This window comes from Aedes albopictus, chromosome 2 (genome assembly GCF_035046485.1).
Source record: "Aedes albopictus strain Foshan chromosome 2, AalbF5, whole genome shotgun sequence".
NCBI classification, from domain to species: domain Eukaryota; kingdom Metazoa; phylum Arthropoda; class Insecta; order Diptera; family Culicidae; genus Aedes; species Aedes albopictus.
In genome coordinates, this window is record NC_085137.1 from 150,059,934 (window position 1) to 150,080,354 (window position 20,421).

General features: G+C 37.6%; 1 protein-coding gene across 1 annotated transcript; it reads right to left on the minus strand.

The window, feature by feature from the left end:
• Positions 1-8,351: 8,351 nt before the first annotated feature.
• On the minus strand, positions 8,352-10,453 carry LOC115269480 (protein brambleberry). The gene is made up of 2 exons (XM_029878254.2): positions 10,346-10,453; positions 8,352-10,288 (listed from the first exon to the last, which is right to left on the minus strand). The coding sequence occupies exons 1-2, from the start codon at positions 10,404-10,406 to the stop codon at positions 8,664-8,666; spliced, it is 1,686 nt and encodes a 561-aa protein (XP_029734114.2). The 5' UTR covers positions 10,407-10,453; the 3' UTR covers positions 8,352-8,663.
• Positions 10,454-20,421: the final 9,968 nt, after the last annotated feature.

Consider the following 20,421-nt stretch of genomic DNA (forward strand, 5'->3'; position numbering starts at 1 on the left):
ATTTTGGATTTTGTGCCGCAATCTTGGATATTCTGGTCGCCATTTTTGGCCTTCAGACATCTTCTCCATAGCATATATTCTCATTTTGCATAGTTTCAGAGCCTACAACTCCATGAAACAACCACCATCTTGAATTTTGATCCCCCATCTTGGATTTTGGGTCGCCATTTAGGATATTCTAATGGCCACCAGAACCATACGAAATATACCCATATTGCATGGTTTTACAGTATAAAACTCCTTAAAACAGTCACCATCTTCTGGGCCAATTCTGGGCCGCCGTATTGGATATTCTGATCGCCGAAATTGGATTTCAGATGTCCGAAAATATACCATATAAAATATTCCCATATTGAATGGTTTTAGAGCTTAAATCTCTTTAAACGGCCGCCATCTGGAACTGTCGTCCGCCATCTTAGATTTTAGGCCGCCATCCTCAACTTTCAGATAAAGTCCCGAATGGAACTCTCTGGCTGCTAAGCCTAACAGTAAGCCTTGCAGGAACTTCGCATTCCAGCAAGGCTCGTTGTTAGCCTATTAAGCAGCTTAAAAGCTGCTTTATAAGTGTATCTTTATGGACAACAAATTTTAGTTAACTATAAATAAATAAATGGAAGTGCAAATGAAAAAAAAAATATGAAGACCACTGGATTCAAACCGATATCCGCTGCGTGGCAGTCTTGTTCTCAACCCCAACACCACAATTGTGACGAAGTTCACAACGGGTGAAATTTAAATTTGCAGGTTTGCACACTTGTGCAGTTAACCTCATCATATCAAGAGTCTATAGCGGTACAGCATAGACAGCATGACAGCAGGGAATCACGCAGGAGGACCCCGTTCAACTCTACACAGGGGTTTGTGATGTAAGGTAAGATTGGTCATGTTTAGGGACAATGGAAATTCGCGATTTCGCGGAAGCCGTGAAATCCGCGAAATTGGGCAACAGTCGCGAAATTTAAGAAATCCCGCGAAATGCTGCGAAATCTGACAATATATAGAAAATTAGCTGAAAATTCCACTGAATCCACAGACTAATTGACGATTCCGAGCCCGGCATATTCAATGTTTGAACAATTTTACATTTATTTTTTCGATTTTTTTTAATCAAATTTGTTACTTTTTCTGTGAATTTACGTTAACGCCTCACAAAACCAACCAAATTCTTCATTTCGCACGCAAAATCGGCATTTTCTTCAACGATACGGTCAAAAATATGGAGCCGCGAAATTGCCGCGAAATTCACAATGTTGGCCCGCGAAATTTAAGAAATTTTGCCGCGAATTTCCATTGTCCCTAGTCATGTTTCACGCAAAACAAGAAAACAATACTGACTGTGGTTAGTCCGGAAAGTACCGTCAAACGGGGTTACTTGCAACAGCGGTGTAACTTGCAACACGATGGCATACAATAATTGTAAACTTTTTTCACATTATAATGAAAGCTAGTATGCTCCACCATTTCGGTTATCAATATTATTTGTACCAAAGATCGTTTTAGTGAAAAAAATCAGTTTTGTTTCTTTGCTTATTGTTTAGCTACACTGTTAAAACGGTTTGCTCATTTTATGCCATAAAAACAAGTATGAAAATCGTGCTTTACCTCTCTCCTATGATAAGTGCGATCAGTCTGATGACTTTCCTTGTAGTAAGGGTATCTAATAGTAAGCTCAACTGAAAGATAAAAGTTTGATAAACTTATCGTCTAAGTAATGTAAAAAATCATTATCATATTCGACAACCACTATGGGGTAACTTGCAACAGTTGAAATTTACAAAACTTTCTATAATTTATTTTTATTTCACGATATTTCGGACAGAGATAATCGAAATGGATCATTGATTAATTACGTAACGTGCTAATTTTCAAGTGTCGACTCAGTTTTATCATTTTTTTGCACAAGACTTCCAAACATTGTTAGGGATTCCCACATTTTAAAATTTTATTCATGTTTCACCTTGATGAAAGTTTAATTCAGTTTATGAACGTTCTAAAACAACCACCAACATCTATTCTGAACCCAGATGGAGTAAATCATTTCAATAGACCCAAATTGACGAATTTGATGTTTACAAAGTTGAATTTAAACACCCATTCATATTATTTTAGCTGAAGTAGCCAAACACCACTTTAAACTAGAAATTACCTAAAGATTACTCACTTTACCTTTTCAACAAATTACATTTAGCATTGTTGACATGTTGTAACTACTACTGAGTCATGAGATCCATATATATTTTATAGTTGACCTGCTGTGAAAAGATATACTCTCGCATATAATAACTACCAACCCAAGTACCAGCCCTTTACCGAAAAATCGTATTTCCGTTGGTTAATGTACATCTTTTCAAAGCATTTTTCATGCATTACAATCAAAAACTTACAATATGACCAAGAATATGAATATTAATACAGTTTAATGGTAGCTTACTTAACTTCACGCCATGCGTTGCAAGTTACCCCACAGATGGACTAACTTGCAACAAGCATGTATTTCGCTCTTCCTGATTAGGTGGCAACTTTTTTTAGTAAATGAAGTCCTGCATAGTATTCTACTCGTGGTAATTAGTGTACACGATGCTTCACAGTGTGTTTCAAATGCATAGATTTTCAATGATATTGTTTCAAAGTCGAAAAGTGTTGCAAGTTACCCCATTTGACGGTATATTTTGTTTTTTTTTATTCATTTTGAAACAGTTCCATCACAAACTGTTAAGAAGGCTATCCAGCTCTCTTATGTGATCTTTATGCAAGTCTTTATAATAAGGCTAAATCAACCAAAGTCAATGTTATTTTTCAAGTTCAGAAATTGCTTAAAAATGAAGCTGCTTAGAAGGGTGAAGAGCAACCTCTAGTAAGCTGCTGAACTCATAAAGTACCCTCTTATCCGAACTTTTGGATACATGGGGTCGTAACTTTGGAACGACTCGACCGATCCGGACCATTTTTATTATCAAACAATTCCGGGTAGATTCGCGCTGGAATCGTTGAAAATGGTCTCAATGGGAAGTGCCTTGAAAGTGAGTGTCTGTGTTATACACGGAGACAAATTTCGTTCGTTTGAAACAAAAATATTCAAGTTTATTCGGTAAATAAACTAATAAAATATTTAAAACTAAAATATTAATTTTTAAAACTAACTCAATTACATATTGATTTCTACAATACCCATTGAAGAGCCCCCCGTTCCGCCGTCGAGAACATAAACAAAACTCTCAAGTTCCAGCTGCAGCACCAAACAAGATTTCCTCTTGCAAAAAAAAGTCAAGTTTCACCAAAAGTTTTCATGAAATCCCATTGATTTCGGGAGCGTATGTTATCTACATGATGTTGGCATTGAAAGTGCCACGCGGGAAGTGGGAGAAGGAAATGACTTTGTAAATTTAATTGGAAAACAAATATTTCCGTAGGGCCGACCTGCCACAAAAAAAAAACAAAAAAAATTACACTTGTTTCTAACATAACCTGTCAGAAGATGCATGTTTGTTTCAAAAATGGATTGAATTTGCTTCAAATGTGACGTTCGATTTGCTCCAAACAGTTTTATTTTTGTTGCCAGAACAAATTGACAATTTATTTGAGTTTACCTGAAATATTTTTGATTTTACCATGTTTTTTTCTGCGTGTACATACACCCCACGTAATATGTTGATTACCAATTAGTCTTGTAGGTTATTTGAGAACCGTCAAAAATCCTTATACATTTTATTATGGTTTTATGATGATATTAAGAGCCTCTTCTAATTTATTTAACTATAAAATTTTACCTGGACTGTACCCTCCGAGCCTTCTATTAAAAATTCGTTTTTTAAGTGAACATATAGCCTTTCAGTACACTTTGGTGTACGAGAAAATCATAATGGTCGATCGTGAAAATAAGGTAAGAGTACCCTTCTATGCTCTATGAAGTCATTTTTGTCTTCTCTGACGGTATCGACGTCAGGACTGTCGTAGCGCTTACATCGACTCTGACCACTAGCTGGTGATGGTCAAACTGTGCCCAAAACTGTCCGACATCAACAATGTCCGGTACTGGTGACCGTCACGATACAACCTTGAGTGACTAAAGCAACCGGATTACGCCTACACTGAAATAAATTTTGTTGTGGAAACTACCGATTCCATAGTAAAATTACTAACCGTACCTATAATTCTCAATCGACAACAAAATCTGTTAAGGTAACTGAAATATGATTGAAATTATAATGCATTGTAATAAATTCAACTAAAAGCATAGTCGTCTCAACAACAAAATATTGTTAATTTTTCCAGGACACGCATTTTACAACACAGTATGGTTAAAAATACAATGCTCATTTGTTAAATTAAGATTATTTTTGGTTATGTTAACTGCACTGCTAGTTAAGTTGACAGTGTTTTAGTGGAATTAACTGGAAATTGTTGTCGGTTGAGAATCATAGGCACAGAGAACAGACATCCAAGTGCAATCTGAATTGTGTGTAAAGAATTATTTCATCGGCAACACAAGTGGCAATCTGGTGGCGCTGCAATCGGCGAGTTTCTCATACTAATTTTATTCACCACTTGAAATGTTTCAATTCACCACTGACTGTGGCAATATGACGTTTGGCGACGCTAGTGTTTTCGACGTATATTGGTTTGCAACCTTACTCAAGTAAGGATTCAAATCCTTACACAAGTTTCTGAACGAAATTTGTTCTAGCCTGGATGTCTGTTCTCTGTGTCATAGGTACGATTAGTAATTTTACTATGGAATCGGTAGTTTCCACAACAAAATTTATTTCAGTGTAGGCGTACGTACAGAATCTCGAGACAGCGTTGCCAGACGAGGGTAAGCTCGATGTGGTCCCTCTATATGGCTGCTGGAGCATCCACCAACGACGTAGCCGAGAGCACCATCGGGTACGTTGAACAAGGTCGAAGTAACGAATGGTTTAACGAGGAGTGCAGAGCGATTTTAGAGGTGTAGAATGCGGTACGTGCGGTAATGCTGCAGCATGGAACCTGGCTGAAACAGCAGACCTGTTTCTTTTGAGAGAAAAGGCGCACCTGGAAGAAGTGGAGTTCGAAGGAATAGAGCTAAATACTGTGCTATTTTCAAGAAACACGGAAGTTCTGCCCGAAGCTCAACGCATCCCGCAACGGCTTCGTGCCGCGACCCGAAATATGCAGGAATAAGGATGGGGCCTCTTCACGGATGGGCGTGAGGTGATTGAAAGGTAAAGGCAGCTCTTCGATGAGCATCTGAATTATGTGGAGGGCGTAGACATGAAGGACCAATGCAGCTGGAGAAATGACTACGTCACACAGTGTTCGAAATCGATGATTTTACGATCAAAATTAAATAACTTTTTTTAGGTTGGTTCTAGAGGTTTGACGTGTTCTACAAAGTTTTTCTGCATGTTAAAAGGCATCTTTTGATAAAATGTAATAAATGATTAATCCCCCTAGAAGTGAGATAAAAAAAATATTTTTTCGAAATATTTTTTTAGAGGTTTGACGTCTTTGGCAAAATTGTAGCCCATAATAAGAGAACAAAAATCGTAGAACATGTCAAAGCTCCATCTCTTACGGTTTTCAAGATATGGAGCGTTTTGTGCGAAGTACCCCTAAAACTAGTTTTTTCAGTGTAGCTTCAACAGATAAATTCCTACAGTTTCGTGACCTTCTACAAACTTGTTCAAGACGTTGAATTACACATTTCTTCCGAAGATGTCAGGTCATTATATCTTAAAACAAAAAAGTTGTAGGCAAATTTATCATATTTTAAGGTGTACTTTCACCTTAAGTAACTATTTCCGGCGCAAAATGGCGCAGATGGCTCAGTCGGTAGTTGAAAGATTAGAGTTTTTACTATCACTTGGGGGTGGAAACCCTCGTGGGCAATAGTGGGAAAGGTGGTTTAAATACATGACAAAAACTAATTATTTTGCCTGTAATACAAGCAAAATAAAAAAAAAATAGTAATTAAGAAGCCCACAGTAATTTTTACTGCGCTGTGTTTCTTCCGGCAATATTTTACAACATTTTTGCAAAAACCAGGGAGTTTTTATCACTAAAAATTAGAACCTCAGAACAAAATATTGTTCCCGAGAGTTATAACTAAAGCTAGTTGTAAATAAAAGTATTGAATTTCTTCAAAATAATGACAACATATCTATGCTCAAATGAATGACAACCACACAATAGTCATAAAACTGAATGGCTACGGTGGTTAGAATATCAAATGCGTTTTGATAAATACCTTCGTAGTTCTTATAAAGTTAGTTGTAATTTTACATTCTTCAATACATATTTTGACGATTTCCTGGTGAAAATAAAGTTAATATTTTATATCAAATGATCAATTTGATATAAAATTTTATTTTCAACCCGATTTTTGTGAAAAGTACTGTTAAAAATATGAAAAGTACTTCAATTGACTCATGATGCAGACGATGGGACGTAACATGTAATTGGTTAACGTCAAGAGATTAAAAATAATGTTTGAAATAAAAAAAAAACTATCGCGTTATTTCTCGGCACCCCTGTATTTTATTGATTATATCTGATATATTACTATTGCTTCCCAGTTGTAAGTCAAACTCGTGGATTACCGAAAAAGCTGTTAATCTGCTATCGGACGAATCAAAACTTCTCCTGATGTTTTCCAATACTGATTCCGTAGTTGAAAAGTCAAACAACAAATATAAATATAAATACATGAAAAAATAACAAAAAAATCTACTATGTGCTTTGATGCACATCTTGAACTGCTTAATATTTCCTTCTTCCTCCTTCTAGCGCTACTCAACTTGAATATTGCCCCAAAAAAAACTTCAAACAGGTTATTTTAAAGTAACTTTATCAGAAATTGTCTGACCATCTGATAGTAAATAATATGAATTCAAAATCATGAATAAAATATTCTGTTTGGTAAAAACAATGCTCAAAAACGACACGAATGCAATTTGGTGTAAAGTGTCGCTAATTAAAGTAAATAAATAAATAAATCATGCTCAAAAATGTTGTAAAATATTGCTGGAAATAACGCAATGCAGTAAAAATTACTGTGGACTCCTAAATGATTAATTTTTATTTATTTTTCTTGTATTACAGGCAAATTAATTAGTTTTTGTCATGTATTTAAACCACCTTTCCCACTATTGCCCACGAGGGTTCCCACCCCCAAGTGCTAGTAAAAAGTCTAATCTTTCAACTACCGACTGAGCCATCTGCGCCATTTTGCGCCGGAAATAGTTACTTAAGGTGAAAGTACACCTTAAAATATGATAAATTTGCCTATAACTTTTTTGTTTTAAGATATAATGACTTGACATCTTCGGTAGAAATGTGTAATTTGACGTCCTGAACAAGTTTGTAGAAGGTCACAAAACTGTAGGATTTTATCTGTTGAAGCTACACTGATAAAACTAGTTTTAGGGGTACTTCGCACAAAACGCTCCATATAATGAAAACCGTAAGAGATGGAGCTTTGACATGTTCTACGATTTTTGTTCTCTTATTATGGGCTACAACTTTGCCGAAGACGTCAAACCTCTAAAAAAATATTTCGAAAAAATAATTTTTTTATCTCACTTCTAGGGGGATTAATCATTTATTACATTTTATCAAAAGACGCCTTTTAACATGCAGAAAAACTTTGTAGAACATGCCAAATCTCTAGAACCAACCTAAAAAAAGTTATTTAATTTTGATCGTAAAATCATTGATTTCGAACACTGTGCGTCAGTACAGCAGAGGGCACCAACAAGACAACTCCCACCTTGAGGGAAGTTAACGATACTATCGAGCAGCTGAAGAACAATAAGTCAGTTGGAAGGATGATATCAGAGCTGAATTCATCGCCTGCTTTCACTGACTAATAGTCCCGATCTGGGAGACCGAAAAGCTGCCGTAGGAGTAGAAGGATGAAGTGATTTTCCTCATGTACAAGAAAGATGACAAGGTGGAGAGTGAGAACTTCAGATCGATCACAATTCTGAATGTCGCCTACCAAGCACTATCCAAGATCATTTTCCATCGTCTCCTAAAGTGCACGAGTTTGTGGGAATCTATCAAATCGGCTTCGACGATGGTCGCTCGACATCAATATCGCCTTGGGAGGTGTTATGAGACGAGTCGAGCTCAACACCGTGTACACCCGCCTGAAACGTAAATGTCGGACTGACGGTGAACACGTCAAAAACGAAGTTCATGTTGGATGAAGGAGCCGCGAACGACATGACAAGCCTAGACAGCAGTGTTACGATAGACGAAGACAATTTTGAGCAGATCGTTAAGTCCTCTGCATCTGCACAAGGTCATGCTGGGATGTCGGAGTGTAAGATAAATTTGCATGAACAGGGGTTAAGGAAATAATAAAATAATTGATTTTTCTACCTACATGTTGGTAGTATATTCTTTATTAAACAATTCAGTAAACTATTATAGTAATATCATCTAATAAGCATAAATTAAAAAAAAAACACTGTCAAAGATTTCAGGTAATGAATGGCCCACAAATTCGTTGTACTATATCTATATTATTCTAAAAGCTGTCCAAATCAAAGTAAGAAAAAAGGATGTAATTTAGATTATTCTACATTCAATAATCTAATCATGAAACGCAGTTAAATCTAAATTATAGCTGATCTAAAAAGCAAAACTTCTTATTTTCCACTTCCTTACCCTAAACCCGCCTATAAACCTCTCTGATCGTGAACACGACAAAAGTCCCTGCCCGCTAAAGCTACCCCCCGGCACTGATCACCTCGCAGCGTCCTCGCCGAACACTGCTGTCGATCTTCGCTACCCTCGCGCGTCACACTACGCCGCACGGCCGTACTACCCCCACCATTGGACATCGACGGTGTCATAGATCGTTCCCGCGAAAACCGCGACCGGAAAGAATTCAAATAGGAAACCGCATCGGCGGTTTCTTCTTGACCTTCTTCGTCTTCCTGCTCTTCCTCGACAACGGTGGGCTCCGGTCGGAGAGGTACATTCAGACGCGATCGCGTCGGCACCACTGAAGGCTCCCGTTGCCTTCTCGCAGCCGTGTCGGGTTGATCGCGTCCGGCTGAGGACTGACTACGCCTATTGCGTATTCTTGGATAGAATTTGATGCCTAGACGGCAGATGAGGTCTGCAGCGATGAAACTACCCAGAATGACGCTAAGACGGAGGACATCCGACTGGAAGAGATCCACGAGGTTCCCCAGTAGATTTCCGGGAACTACGAGGATGAAGAACACTCGGATGAATTTGTCCGCATCGACGAACGATAGGCAGATCATTCCGAAGATGAGGTAGCAGAAGTGGACCACGATCGTGTTAATCTTCTTGAGGATGTAGTCGCTGCCGCCAACCTTCTCCGTGATCCAGGCCAACTTAAGATCGAAGTCCTTCTGTAGGGCTCCGATCATGTCCAGCATATTGGCAACTGTATTGTTGATCTTTTGTAGCTGGCCGAGAGTGTACTTGTACTGCTCTTCAGCCGCTTGGTGATGCGAGGCAAAATGTGCACTGGTTTCATCGATCTTACCGGCGATCGTGGCCGCACTCTTCTGCAACAGTTCCATGTCGGTTAGCAAAGAAGCGTGATTCAGCTTGCTCCGTTTCGATTGCGTCTCTAGCTGTTTGATGCTCTCGTCGATCCGACTCCGTAGGTCAGTTAGAAGCGTGGCAACTTCTAGCTGCCCTGCCCGAATCAAGGCCTTCTCTCGGACCAATTCCCGAAAGTTTGATTCGACCTTGGCACGGTGTGCTTCCGAAAGCTTCATGATATCGCTCTGCTGGTTGATGATCTTGTCGTTGTTAGCCGACATCTCATCAATTGCATCTTGCGTTACGCTCTGCAGCTCCTTCTGGTTCTCCGCCAGCTGTCCCATCATTTCAATCTGCTCGTGGGCTGTGTTCATCAGTTTGTTGACTGTTAGTTCCGTCAAGCCTCGAAACTGATCGTGCCGAACGCTGGCACAAACGGCTTTCGCTCGATTCGTCACCAAATGGTATGCATTCCATGTGTCCGGGTCCATCTCTTGGGTGCAGTCTTTCAACGACATCTGCTCCGTACAGTGGTAGACCCTGCGACCTTCCGAATCGGACTGGCAGTTGAGCAGCATGACTGCCAACTTGCCAATCTGCTCGGCATTCAGCGTTTCGCAGGAATTTTTCAACTTCAGTATCACCCGATGGTGACATAGATCTAGCTTGGAAAGGTTAGCTCCAATCCATTTGGATGCTTCCCGAAGAAAGGATTCATCACTTTCGGAAAGCTCATATGGAACGCCCGGGAAGGTGTCCACCGCCGTATTTGTCTGATCTAAAACGTTTAAGAGACATGTTACAACATGATCTGTATTGCTATCCTAACACTCACCATTTTCATGAGAAGGCCATATGTATTCCATAAAGGATCCCTGAACAGCTATAGGTAACATCAGTACGTGAATCAAAACAAACAGCCTAGAATCGAATATAATCCAATACTATTAGTGACGAATTTCAAACTGTTACTGAATGAGCACTTACCGAATTCTCCGCATATTTGAAACACGCGTATTACGTACTCCGGCCAAAATAAGAGGTGGGCGTGTAGCGTCCCGATACTCAAAGTATATCAAATTTAAAAATAGCACGTTGAGAATGTGCGAATTATACTTAACGCCCCATAGGGAGAAAAACCTTGAAACTTTTTCGATACTTCATCCTCTTGCACAAAACAAACCCTTCAAATCACACTTAAATGTGTAAAACTCAAACTTACAATAAACTATTCATTCAAAACTTTATGAAACGAAAAGAATCCAAACTAATCAAACCAAAATCATTCAAAAAGAAGCGAAAAATTTTGCGCGGAAATCTTCTTACGACTGGCGAAAATCTTATGCGGCCTGATGAATGGCTTGGCTACATATTGTTTTGATTTCGAGAGGGTAGATCTCTCGCCGCAGCTATACTCAATGCTCTTTCATACCCAAATCCAATATAGAGGAGCTCAGATTCTGACAATCAGCAGTACCCACTAAGTACATGTGTTGGAAAGCGAACAGCTGATAGCGAACGAAAGGGAGTGAGTAACGGTGGCCGGTTTCCCAAACTCAGGTAGTTAGGTAGTTGGCTGGCCATCAGAGCTTTCGTATGGTCTGCGGCTTTGGTCTGTGAAATATAGAGGAAAAAATATGGTGCAACTCACGGAGATCTCTACACACGAGTGCCACGCAACGTTGGGAAGGGATGAAATTTAAAAAAAATCTACATACCTATATAGGTTTCTAGATATGTATCAATTTTAATAAAAAAAATCCAAGAAGATTTCACAGTATGCTATATGATTCCTGCTTTGGGAACAAACTCATGGAAACGCATGGTTACTTATTTACAAAGGACGTGACATCGAAGGGTGCTGCGGTGCGATTAGAAATGACAATGTAGGCATAACCCATTCAACAAAAGTAGGCATTGGAGAAAACGGAATCCAAAGTTGCATATTTCGATAGCATTGGAATGGATCGGTATTTTAATTTTTAACTTAAATTCGTAATCAAACGTTTAGCAATAAAATCTTCTACAGCACTTCTTGTATGCTTGACCAATTCTCAGAAGTTTTACCGGACCTAAGTATACTGAAGATATTTTCCGTTTAACTATTAAGTGTGAAACTACATATATTTTTTTTTTTTGCAATTTAAGATCACTTTAAATAAGTATGTTCGGAAATATAAATTCTATAAAATTTCCCACAAATAAAAGCTTTGTATGAAATTGAATGAAATTCATTAGTGTGATAATTAAAGTTTATGTGTGAGGTTTTTAACATTTATACATAGGTGGTATAAATATAACAATTATTGGTAAACTTCCTATAAGAATCATTACTCAAGCAATAAGCAAATAAAAACAAGCAATTTCATCAAAACATCGATTACACTAGTTTACAGCATTTTTGAACTCGGTAAGCTGATGATCATTTTTGGTGTAGAATCTTGCCCTGAGTTCGAAAACGCGAAGGAAAAAAATACAGTAGAGCGGATTTTTTTTCGACTTTCCATACAAGCTTGATGATTTGAAGTCGATTTTGTTCTATTTTAAGCAACGTCGCTCACTTAACACATCTTATTCTCCGTAATCAATGCTCCGATGGAGCTGAATTTTTTACTGTAACTCGCCTACATATGATATGTCAAATAAACGTTGAGAAAGAATTTTTAGATTGTTTTTTTCTTATTGAAAAAAAAAATACATTTCTTCATATATTTTTAGAAATTTGGCTAAAATTTAAGGAGATCATCCCTAAAACTCGCCAATATCTTAAATTTTATCAATCTGACGCCAAACCTGCATTCAGATGATCGAATGGTATTGTATTCAGCTTTTAATTTATGGAAATAGATTTGAAATTTGTTGAACAAACCGCAAGATATTTGAATTTTAGTAAATTCCATAATTTTAAAACTTGTAAAACTCGATATTGAGCTAAAACTCAAAAACTGCTCTACTTAAATTTTTTTGAAGCACGGTTTCGAAATCAGTGCTAAATTGTACTTCAAAAATTTTGGTCGTTGACAGAAGTTCACGACTTTCGTTTTATTTATTTTGTTAACTAGTGTTATTGTTTATTGGAACCTAGATTGGAACTAAGTTCTATGCACAATTATACAAATTCCTCCTTCCTTTGCCGCTACGGGATTGGACGTCTGATCAGAGATTTTTTTTGTCTTGAGCACTGAAGTGGTTTGCTGGCCATCGATCCTCTGTTGTTGTTGGCGTCACTTCGTTACCCCAAAACGGACTGGCTCTGCCCGAGGTGAATGAACTACATAAACTTTAACTTTGCAATTTTATCAGTTTTTTTTTATCTGTATTAACGAGATTTTTAGCCCTGGGCTAGTTCATCTCGGGACCCATGCTTTACTTCCCTTCCGAAGGAAGAACTCACATTTTGAGAGTTTGTCGGGTGTGGGATTCGATCCCAGGTCCTCGGCAATTTTATCAGTGTATAATTGGTGACAAGCTGTAAAACCGGTCCATATTCCCAGTGTAACTGTTATGCGGTAACATGACTTGGAATTTATTTCAAAAATTCTAGAAGAAACTTGAAAACATTATTTCGGTAGTCGAAAGTATTTGTGATTTGATGATGATCGCTGAACAAAAAGTACTTACGATTCGAAACTCGTGAGGTGGAACAGCCGATCTCGCAACTTTAGGGGAGACTGGGGAGACTTGATCCCTTTTTCTTAATTTACCTGAAACTTTAAGAAAAAACACAAAACTAGATCCGATTTCCGTACAAAATGGCAGGTAAACATCTATTGCAAGTTAATACACAACAGAAGGCCTTTAAATTATTGATAAAGTTTTAAAAACTGTGTTTTTATGGAGGCATGTCTTATGATGTATTTTTCAAAAATGGGTGACACTTGATCCCCCTTTGAACACATGGTTTATTTAAAGCGAAAATAATTCCAGAGTCTCCCTATTCATTTTCTTTTCGAGTTTTCTTGTATTTTCGATGAATATGGAGTGTTTGAAATTATAAGATTTCCTTAAACTTTTAAGGGTATGCCGTATTTTCAAAATGGGGAGACTTGATCCCCCTTTTCTTGGTTTGTACTAAAGTTATAATTATCTGACACATTTTATCGTTGAATAGACTAGAATTCCAAGTAAATAGAGGCTTCCGAATAGAATTTTATTTTTCACATGTACACACACATTGTGTAATCCTCGAGGGATCAAGTCTCCCCATGTCACTGTTGTGTATACTAAGCCGAATTAATTGAAATATGTTAGCAACAGCCTTATTTAGATAAATAAGTTTGAAAGTATTTTATTTAAACTATGTGCTGTGAAATTTTGACACGATTTGGTTCAATTTTCACAAAGTTATTGAGATTTCTCGGAATCGCCTAAAACATTTGTGAAGGACTGAAAACATACCATCAGCCGTTAAAAATTAATGCAATGTACAATCGAAATCACTTGTAGCCAAAACAAATTCGTTTGTCCAGGAGTAGTTTTGGAAAAAAATATGGCAGCTATATTATCGCTCAATTAAAAATTAGAAATTAGCAATAAACTTGATCAAAATCGCCTAACACATTGTATGGGTGAAGCAATAAAAAAATCGGTTTTTGTTGCATAACTGGCAATCCTATGGATATTTTTCAACAGTTTTTTGTGCAGATGATAAAAAGAAGGAACATCTCTCTGTTATCAAAGACTTCGATAGTTTTTAATATTATATCTGTGAGATATTGGCTATTGCTAATTTTTGCCGTTTCAGTGCGCGTTAATATTTTAGTCGAAAAAATATGCTAGAAGAAAAATGTTTTTGATTCCGAGCAAATATGGGGGGAACAAGTCCCCTCAGTAGTATGGGACACGCTTGTATGGAAAAAATAAATCCTCGCTCCAGTCGACTTTTTTGATTCCATTTAGGTCCCATATGAACTGTGCAAAATTTCAGCGCAATCGGTGAAACTATAATTTAGCGCAAGCGGTTCAAAGTTTTCATAGGATTTACTATGGGAAAAGTTGCACTTTCAAACAAAAAATCCCAGAGGTCGCCCTTTGTATCCTTAATTCAAATCGATCAATGCTTCTTGTGATTTTTCCATTTATGAAACCTTTCTTCGAAGACCGCAAATCGATTGGAAGCTTGCGGAAAAAGTTATTGATTTATTACCTATTAGTGATCCAACGAACGGCTTTTTGTTTTGTTTTATCAGCAGCACTGCTGCTGCCGTTGTTGGATGGGGTGGCGGGAGGTATCACCACCCCCAGAAACAGCAGCAACCAAGGCAGCAGCTACAGTGCTGCTGATAAAACAAAACAAAAAGCCGTTCGTTGGATCACTAATCGGTAATAAATCAATATCTTTTTCCGCAAGCTTCAAATTGGTTTGCGGTCTTCGAAGAAAAGTTTCATAAATGATTTTTTACAAGAAGCGTTGATCGATTTGAATTAAGGAGACAAAGAGCGACCTCTGGGATTTTTTGTTTGAAAGTGTTACTTTTCCCATAGTAAATCCTATGAAAACTTTGAACCGCTTGCGCTAAATTATAGTTTCACCGATTGCGCTGAAATTTTGCAGAGTTCATATGGGACTCAAATGGGATCTAAAAAGTCGACTGGAGCGAGGATTTATTTTTTCCATACAAGCGTGTCCCATACTAATAAGCACTCTAGCATGCACGACTATAGGGGAGACTGAGGAGACTTGATTCCCCCATATTTTCTCGGAATCAAAAACAGTTTTCTTCTAGAATATTTTTTTCAAAACTACATCTGGACAGACGACAATGTTTTGACTACAATTTATTTTGATTGAGCATAGCATTATTTTTTAATGGCGATGAAAGTGATATTTTTGAGGCATTTGATCAAGAATTATATTAGCTACATGGAACATTGACAAAATTTGGTTAATGTTACAATTTACGAGAATTACAGCACATTTTATTTCGGTTGAACTGCAAAAATCTCTAATAGTGTGCAGTCAGAGTGGACCAAATGTTTGACATCAAGAGAATGATTGATTGATTGATTGATTTTTATTTACAGACCTTTTAACCGTATTGGTTCTTCGGGTCTCGTTAAAAGATTACAGTTTTTTTTAATGATAAGAATGATTTAAATGTAATTAGAATGGTTCGTCCTATGATTGGTGGTATCGTCGTGTTGCGCCTCACGCTGGGATGATGGCCCTGGCTGCCTTGGTGGCCTGTTTCTTCAGCTGTTTTTTGATGATCATCAGCATTGTTGCGAGGAGTTGGATCCCGACCATGATGATGAGTAGGGTCAGCTTGGCATCGTGGTCTGCTAGTAGGCTGGTATGCACTTCCTGAGTTTGAATTATTGTCACGTCGTGGTCTCCGCTTTGGGTTGTATCCCTAGGATAGGATGTGACACCTGCAACTTCTCTGTCTAATTTCACAGCTTGCTGTCTTGTTTTTCCGCGTTGCTAAGATTATTGGTCCCCAAATTGGTCTCTTTTGGGCTGACTAGTTGTCGTATCCTATCCTAGTTGTATCCTTGGAATCCTTGTTTCCCATGTTGACTCAGAGTGAGTGGATGCACTGGCGATTGATTGATGTGTACTGGTGATTGATTGGAGTGGTCGCTTGTATATATTTGGTGAATTTGCTGACACATGTTTTGTATGCCGGGTGTTGGGTCTCTCCATATCGTAGCTGTTTTGTTTTGTTGTTTTAATGACGTTGGTTAAATCAGCATATGCAGCTTTGTTTCTTTTATGAAGTTGACAGTTTTTTGTAGAGTGCTGGTGTCGTCGCCTAGTATCTCGTATAGTAAAGTGCCTAGTTGGTATTTTTTCCTTTCTTTGTCGTATAAGGCTGATACAAATTTTATTTTGACTTTTTGCCTCCCTCCCCCTTCAAAAATTTTTGGCTGGATTTTGCATTTTGAGGGGGCAGACAAAAAATATTTATCAAAATTTCGGGTCTTTCTCAAAACTCTTTAACAAATCCGATGAGTTTTTAATATTTTTCAAAATAAATGCTTTATTATTTTTATCCCCCCCCTCGACCAGTCAAAGAGTGGTGGGACAAAAAGTGAAATAAATATTTGTAACGGCCTAATCTGCAGTCTGTAAAAATATGTTCTACGGTAACCCTTGTTCCACAGGATGGGCACATGGGTGGGTCTTCTTTTTTTGCGAGAAAACCATGGGTGAGTTTGGTATGTCCGATTCTCAATCTGGTGATGACACGGTTGATGTATCTGTCATTGGCGTATGATGTGGCCCATTCGAATGGGGTGTTTTTTATCCGTCTTAGTTTGGAGTTGCTACTGTTCCAGGTTTCGCACCAGTTAGATGTTATTTTAGAATTGACTAGACGTTTGAGGTCTTCGTATGGGGTTTTTATTTCGATGGGATTTCGAGAGGATGCTCCTTGTTTTGCTAATTTATCTGCTTCTTCGTTGCCATATATGTTGATGTGGGCTGGAACCCAACATAGTGTTGTGTTACCGTGTTTCGCTTGTAGTGTTTTCTTAATTTTGATTATCCAGGGATGACTTGAGTTGTTGTTGGCGACGGCTTCTAAGACGCTTTTGGAGTCGCTGAATATGACGTTTAATCCAGTGTGGCAGTGTTCTAGAGCTTCGACAGCTTCGATGATGGCGAAAGCTTCCGCGCTGAAGATTGATAAATGTGTGGGTAGGCAGGTGGCACTGTTTACATTGTTATGGCTAGTTTCCACTTGATAAGTACTGTGTAAAAGGATAGGACAAGTAATGCTCACGTAAAACTTTTGCAATCAAAATTACTTAAGCGTTCGCAGTTGATAAGTAATTCGCAGCCAGAAAGCTATTTGCCAACAGATGGCACTGTCGTGCGATGCTGTCAGTCATGTTGTTGATTTTCCTTACGGAATAATATGTCGATGTATTATTCCGTGAGTAAAAGGGACATTTTCTCTTTCTTTGTGTTTCTTCTTTCGCGCCTGCGCGTTCACAGTGTGCATTAGTATTTAGCCGTGTCGCTCTATAATGTGTACTCCGTCGTCCCTCAGCATGGCTGCATCAGAACACAAGTTTGAATTTCTTGAGGTTGAATAATTTGCCGTTACGTAGTTTAAAAAATTATATAAAGACACCCCAAAACTGAATTGTTTATAAATAGTTTGACAGTTGAAAAAAGGGAATAGCATTTGAGTTTAGCTGATGAGGAGACAATGATTCTAAAAACAGTTGCATCATAATCATTTCATTTCGTTTGTTGAATGTTCTATGGTGCACTAGAACCAGGGAAGTAAAGACTGTATTCGATGAAATTTGGACACAGAAAATAATGTATAGCTTTTCATTGCGTTCACAAAATCAAATATTTTTTTGAACAGGAATAATAGGAATAGCTAATACCATAACAATCGCAATAAAATCAGTTTGGTATTGGCGCAGATATTGTTAATATCATAAAATAAGATTTTAGCAAATTTTTTCACCCGTTTTAAAAATTGTGTAGGCTATAATTTTGATGTAACTCGTCAAGACGTCTGAAAATTTGACTCGAAGTTCTTAACAGAGTATCAATAAAATGGTAAAAAAAATCTCAAAATCGGTTCAATACGTTTTCGTAGTATTCAAAACTCAAATCGCTTCAAGGCATATTTTAGGTACTTTTTAATCATTTTATTCCGTGTGTACTATTTTGTTTGTACAACTGTCATGACTGTTCCGATTTTTATTAACATTTGAAACTGTAAATCCATTATAAAAACTGTTCTTAGCCAAATTGCTTGAAAACTTTTCAAGTTTTTACTGTTAGAATGTCACGATACAAAAAAAAACATTTTTGCTTATTGTGACTTTGTGGCACATATACGGCTATAACTTTATTACGGCTAGATCAAATTGAATGAAATTTTTACACAATATTTCTACATGTATACTTTACATACAGAACAGAATGAAATCGGTTCAGTATTTTTGGATCTAGAGCTATAACAGTGAAGAAGTGATATTTTTTAAAACATTCGTTTGCTCAAACTTCTCAAATGGAAAAATTCTTGTTTCAACAATATCTCCACCAATATTCAACCGATTTTGATGAAATTTGTATGGTATTAGCTTTACGTAATACACTATTCCTGGTAAAAAAAATTAGTCATTTACCATTTTATTAGGAAATCTTTCTGAATTCCAGGAATTCGTTCCGAGATCCCTACGAGAATTGCCTTGAGAATTTCTGCTTGGGTTTCCTCCAGAAATTCCTTCCTATATCTCTCTAGAAATTAATTCAGGATTGCTCCAGGAGTTCTTTCTGGGATACCAAAGGGAGTTCCCTCAGAGAATCTTCCAGCAATTTGTTTAGGATTTGTTCAGAACTTCTAGGAGAACTCTAGGATTACTCCTGTAACTCCATACGGGATTCCTTCAGAGATTCCTTCATGGAATTCTCTAGAAATTCCTTCATGGAATTCTCTAGAGATTCCTCCAGAAGATTCCTATGAAATTATTCTAGAAGTTCTTTCAGGGATTCCTTCACGACTTTTCTTTAGGATTTCTCCAGAACCTTTTGGAATGTCTTCAGATTTTTATCTGGGAAGAAACTATTGAAAGAATCTCTAAAATCGCTCGTGTAGATATTCCCTACAAAACTGCTGGAGATATTCCTTGAGAAGCTGTTGGAGGAATTTTATAAGGAACTCAAGAGCAAGTCTTGGAGTACTTCCATAAAGAATAAAAAAAACTTCTGGAGTATTTCCATGAGCAAAATTTAAGAAACTTCCAGAATGAATTCCAGAATATGTAATCTGCAAGGAATCCCAGTAGAAGTTCTTGGAGGAATCCCGGAAGGATATCCTGGATGAATTATTGGACAAATCTAAGAAGGAACTCCTGGAAAAACCTTGACTTATTTTCCAGGAGTCTGGAAGTTCTGAAGAAATTCCGGAAAGAACTTTTGAAAAATTCCCGGAAGATATCCCGGGTAAAATTTCTGGAGAGGTCCCTGATGCCACCCCTGGGGTAATCTTAGAAGAAAATCCTGGAGAAATACCAGAAGAAACTATGAGAGGAACCCATAAATTTACTCCTAGAGGAAACCTAGAAGGAGTTCCTGGAGGAATCCCGGAAGAAGCTATAGAAATTACAAAAGGAATTCTTTGAGGATTCACATAAGAAACGTCCAGATAAAACCTAGAGGAATCTCAAAAAGTTGTATCTTAGAAAGAACTCCAGGACGAATCTAAGAATGAATTCCTGTAGAAATCCTAGAAGGAACTCTTGAAATGATCCCGGAAGGAATTCCTGCGGGAATCTCCGAATAAATATCTGAGTGAACCCCGGATAAAAATACTAAAGAAATCCCGGATGAAATCATTGTAGAATAGTTCGAAAAAAGTCCTGGTAGAATCTTAGAAAACACCTCTGGAGAAAACTCTGAAGGAACTCCTAGAAGATCCCAAAAAAAAAAAACAAAATAAATAAATAAATCCTGAATTAGAAGGAACTCACGGAGGGATTTTTTGAAAAACTTCTAATGAAAATCTCAGAGACATTTTATGAGAATCCCCTGCGAACTTCTGGTGGATTTTTCGGTGGAAAATCTGGAAGAATTTCAAGAGGACTTTCTGCGAAACCCCAAAGAAAAACCTTCGTACGGAATGCCAAAAGATTCATCACAAAGAATCTTTCGTGGATCTTCATTAAATTCCCCGTGAAGCTTTGTCCTACCTCGTATTTCGTCTAAAACTCCACAAGGTTACCGTCAGAGTCCCAGCAGAATTCCTCCCACCGTAGTCCGAACTCCAATATTGCAGAATTTATAATTAGTATCCAACCATAGTTCCCGCTGTAATACCATTAAAAGTTCCCTTAGAATCCCAGCGCAATGTCTCTCATTAGCATTTCCCTTGGAACTCCGTTGAAATCTCACAATCTGGATTTTCCCCATACGCGCGCAAAAATTAAATTTTAATTTCA

Coding starts and splice junctions, on each gene's coding strand:
- LOC115269480 (XM_029878254.2), bottom strand. CDS start 10,406: ATGTTACCTATAGCTGTTCAGGGATCCTTTATGGAATACATATGGCCT. Junction 10,289..10,345: donor ATGGCCTTCTCATGAAAATG/GTGAGTGTTAGG, acceptor TAAACGTTTTAG/ATCAGACAAATACGGCGGTG.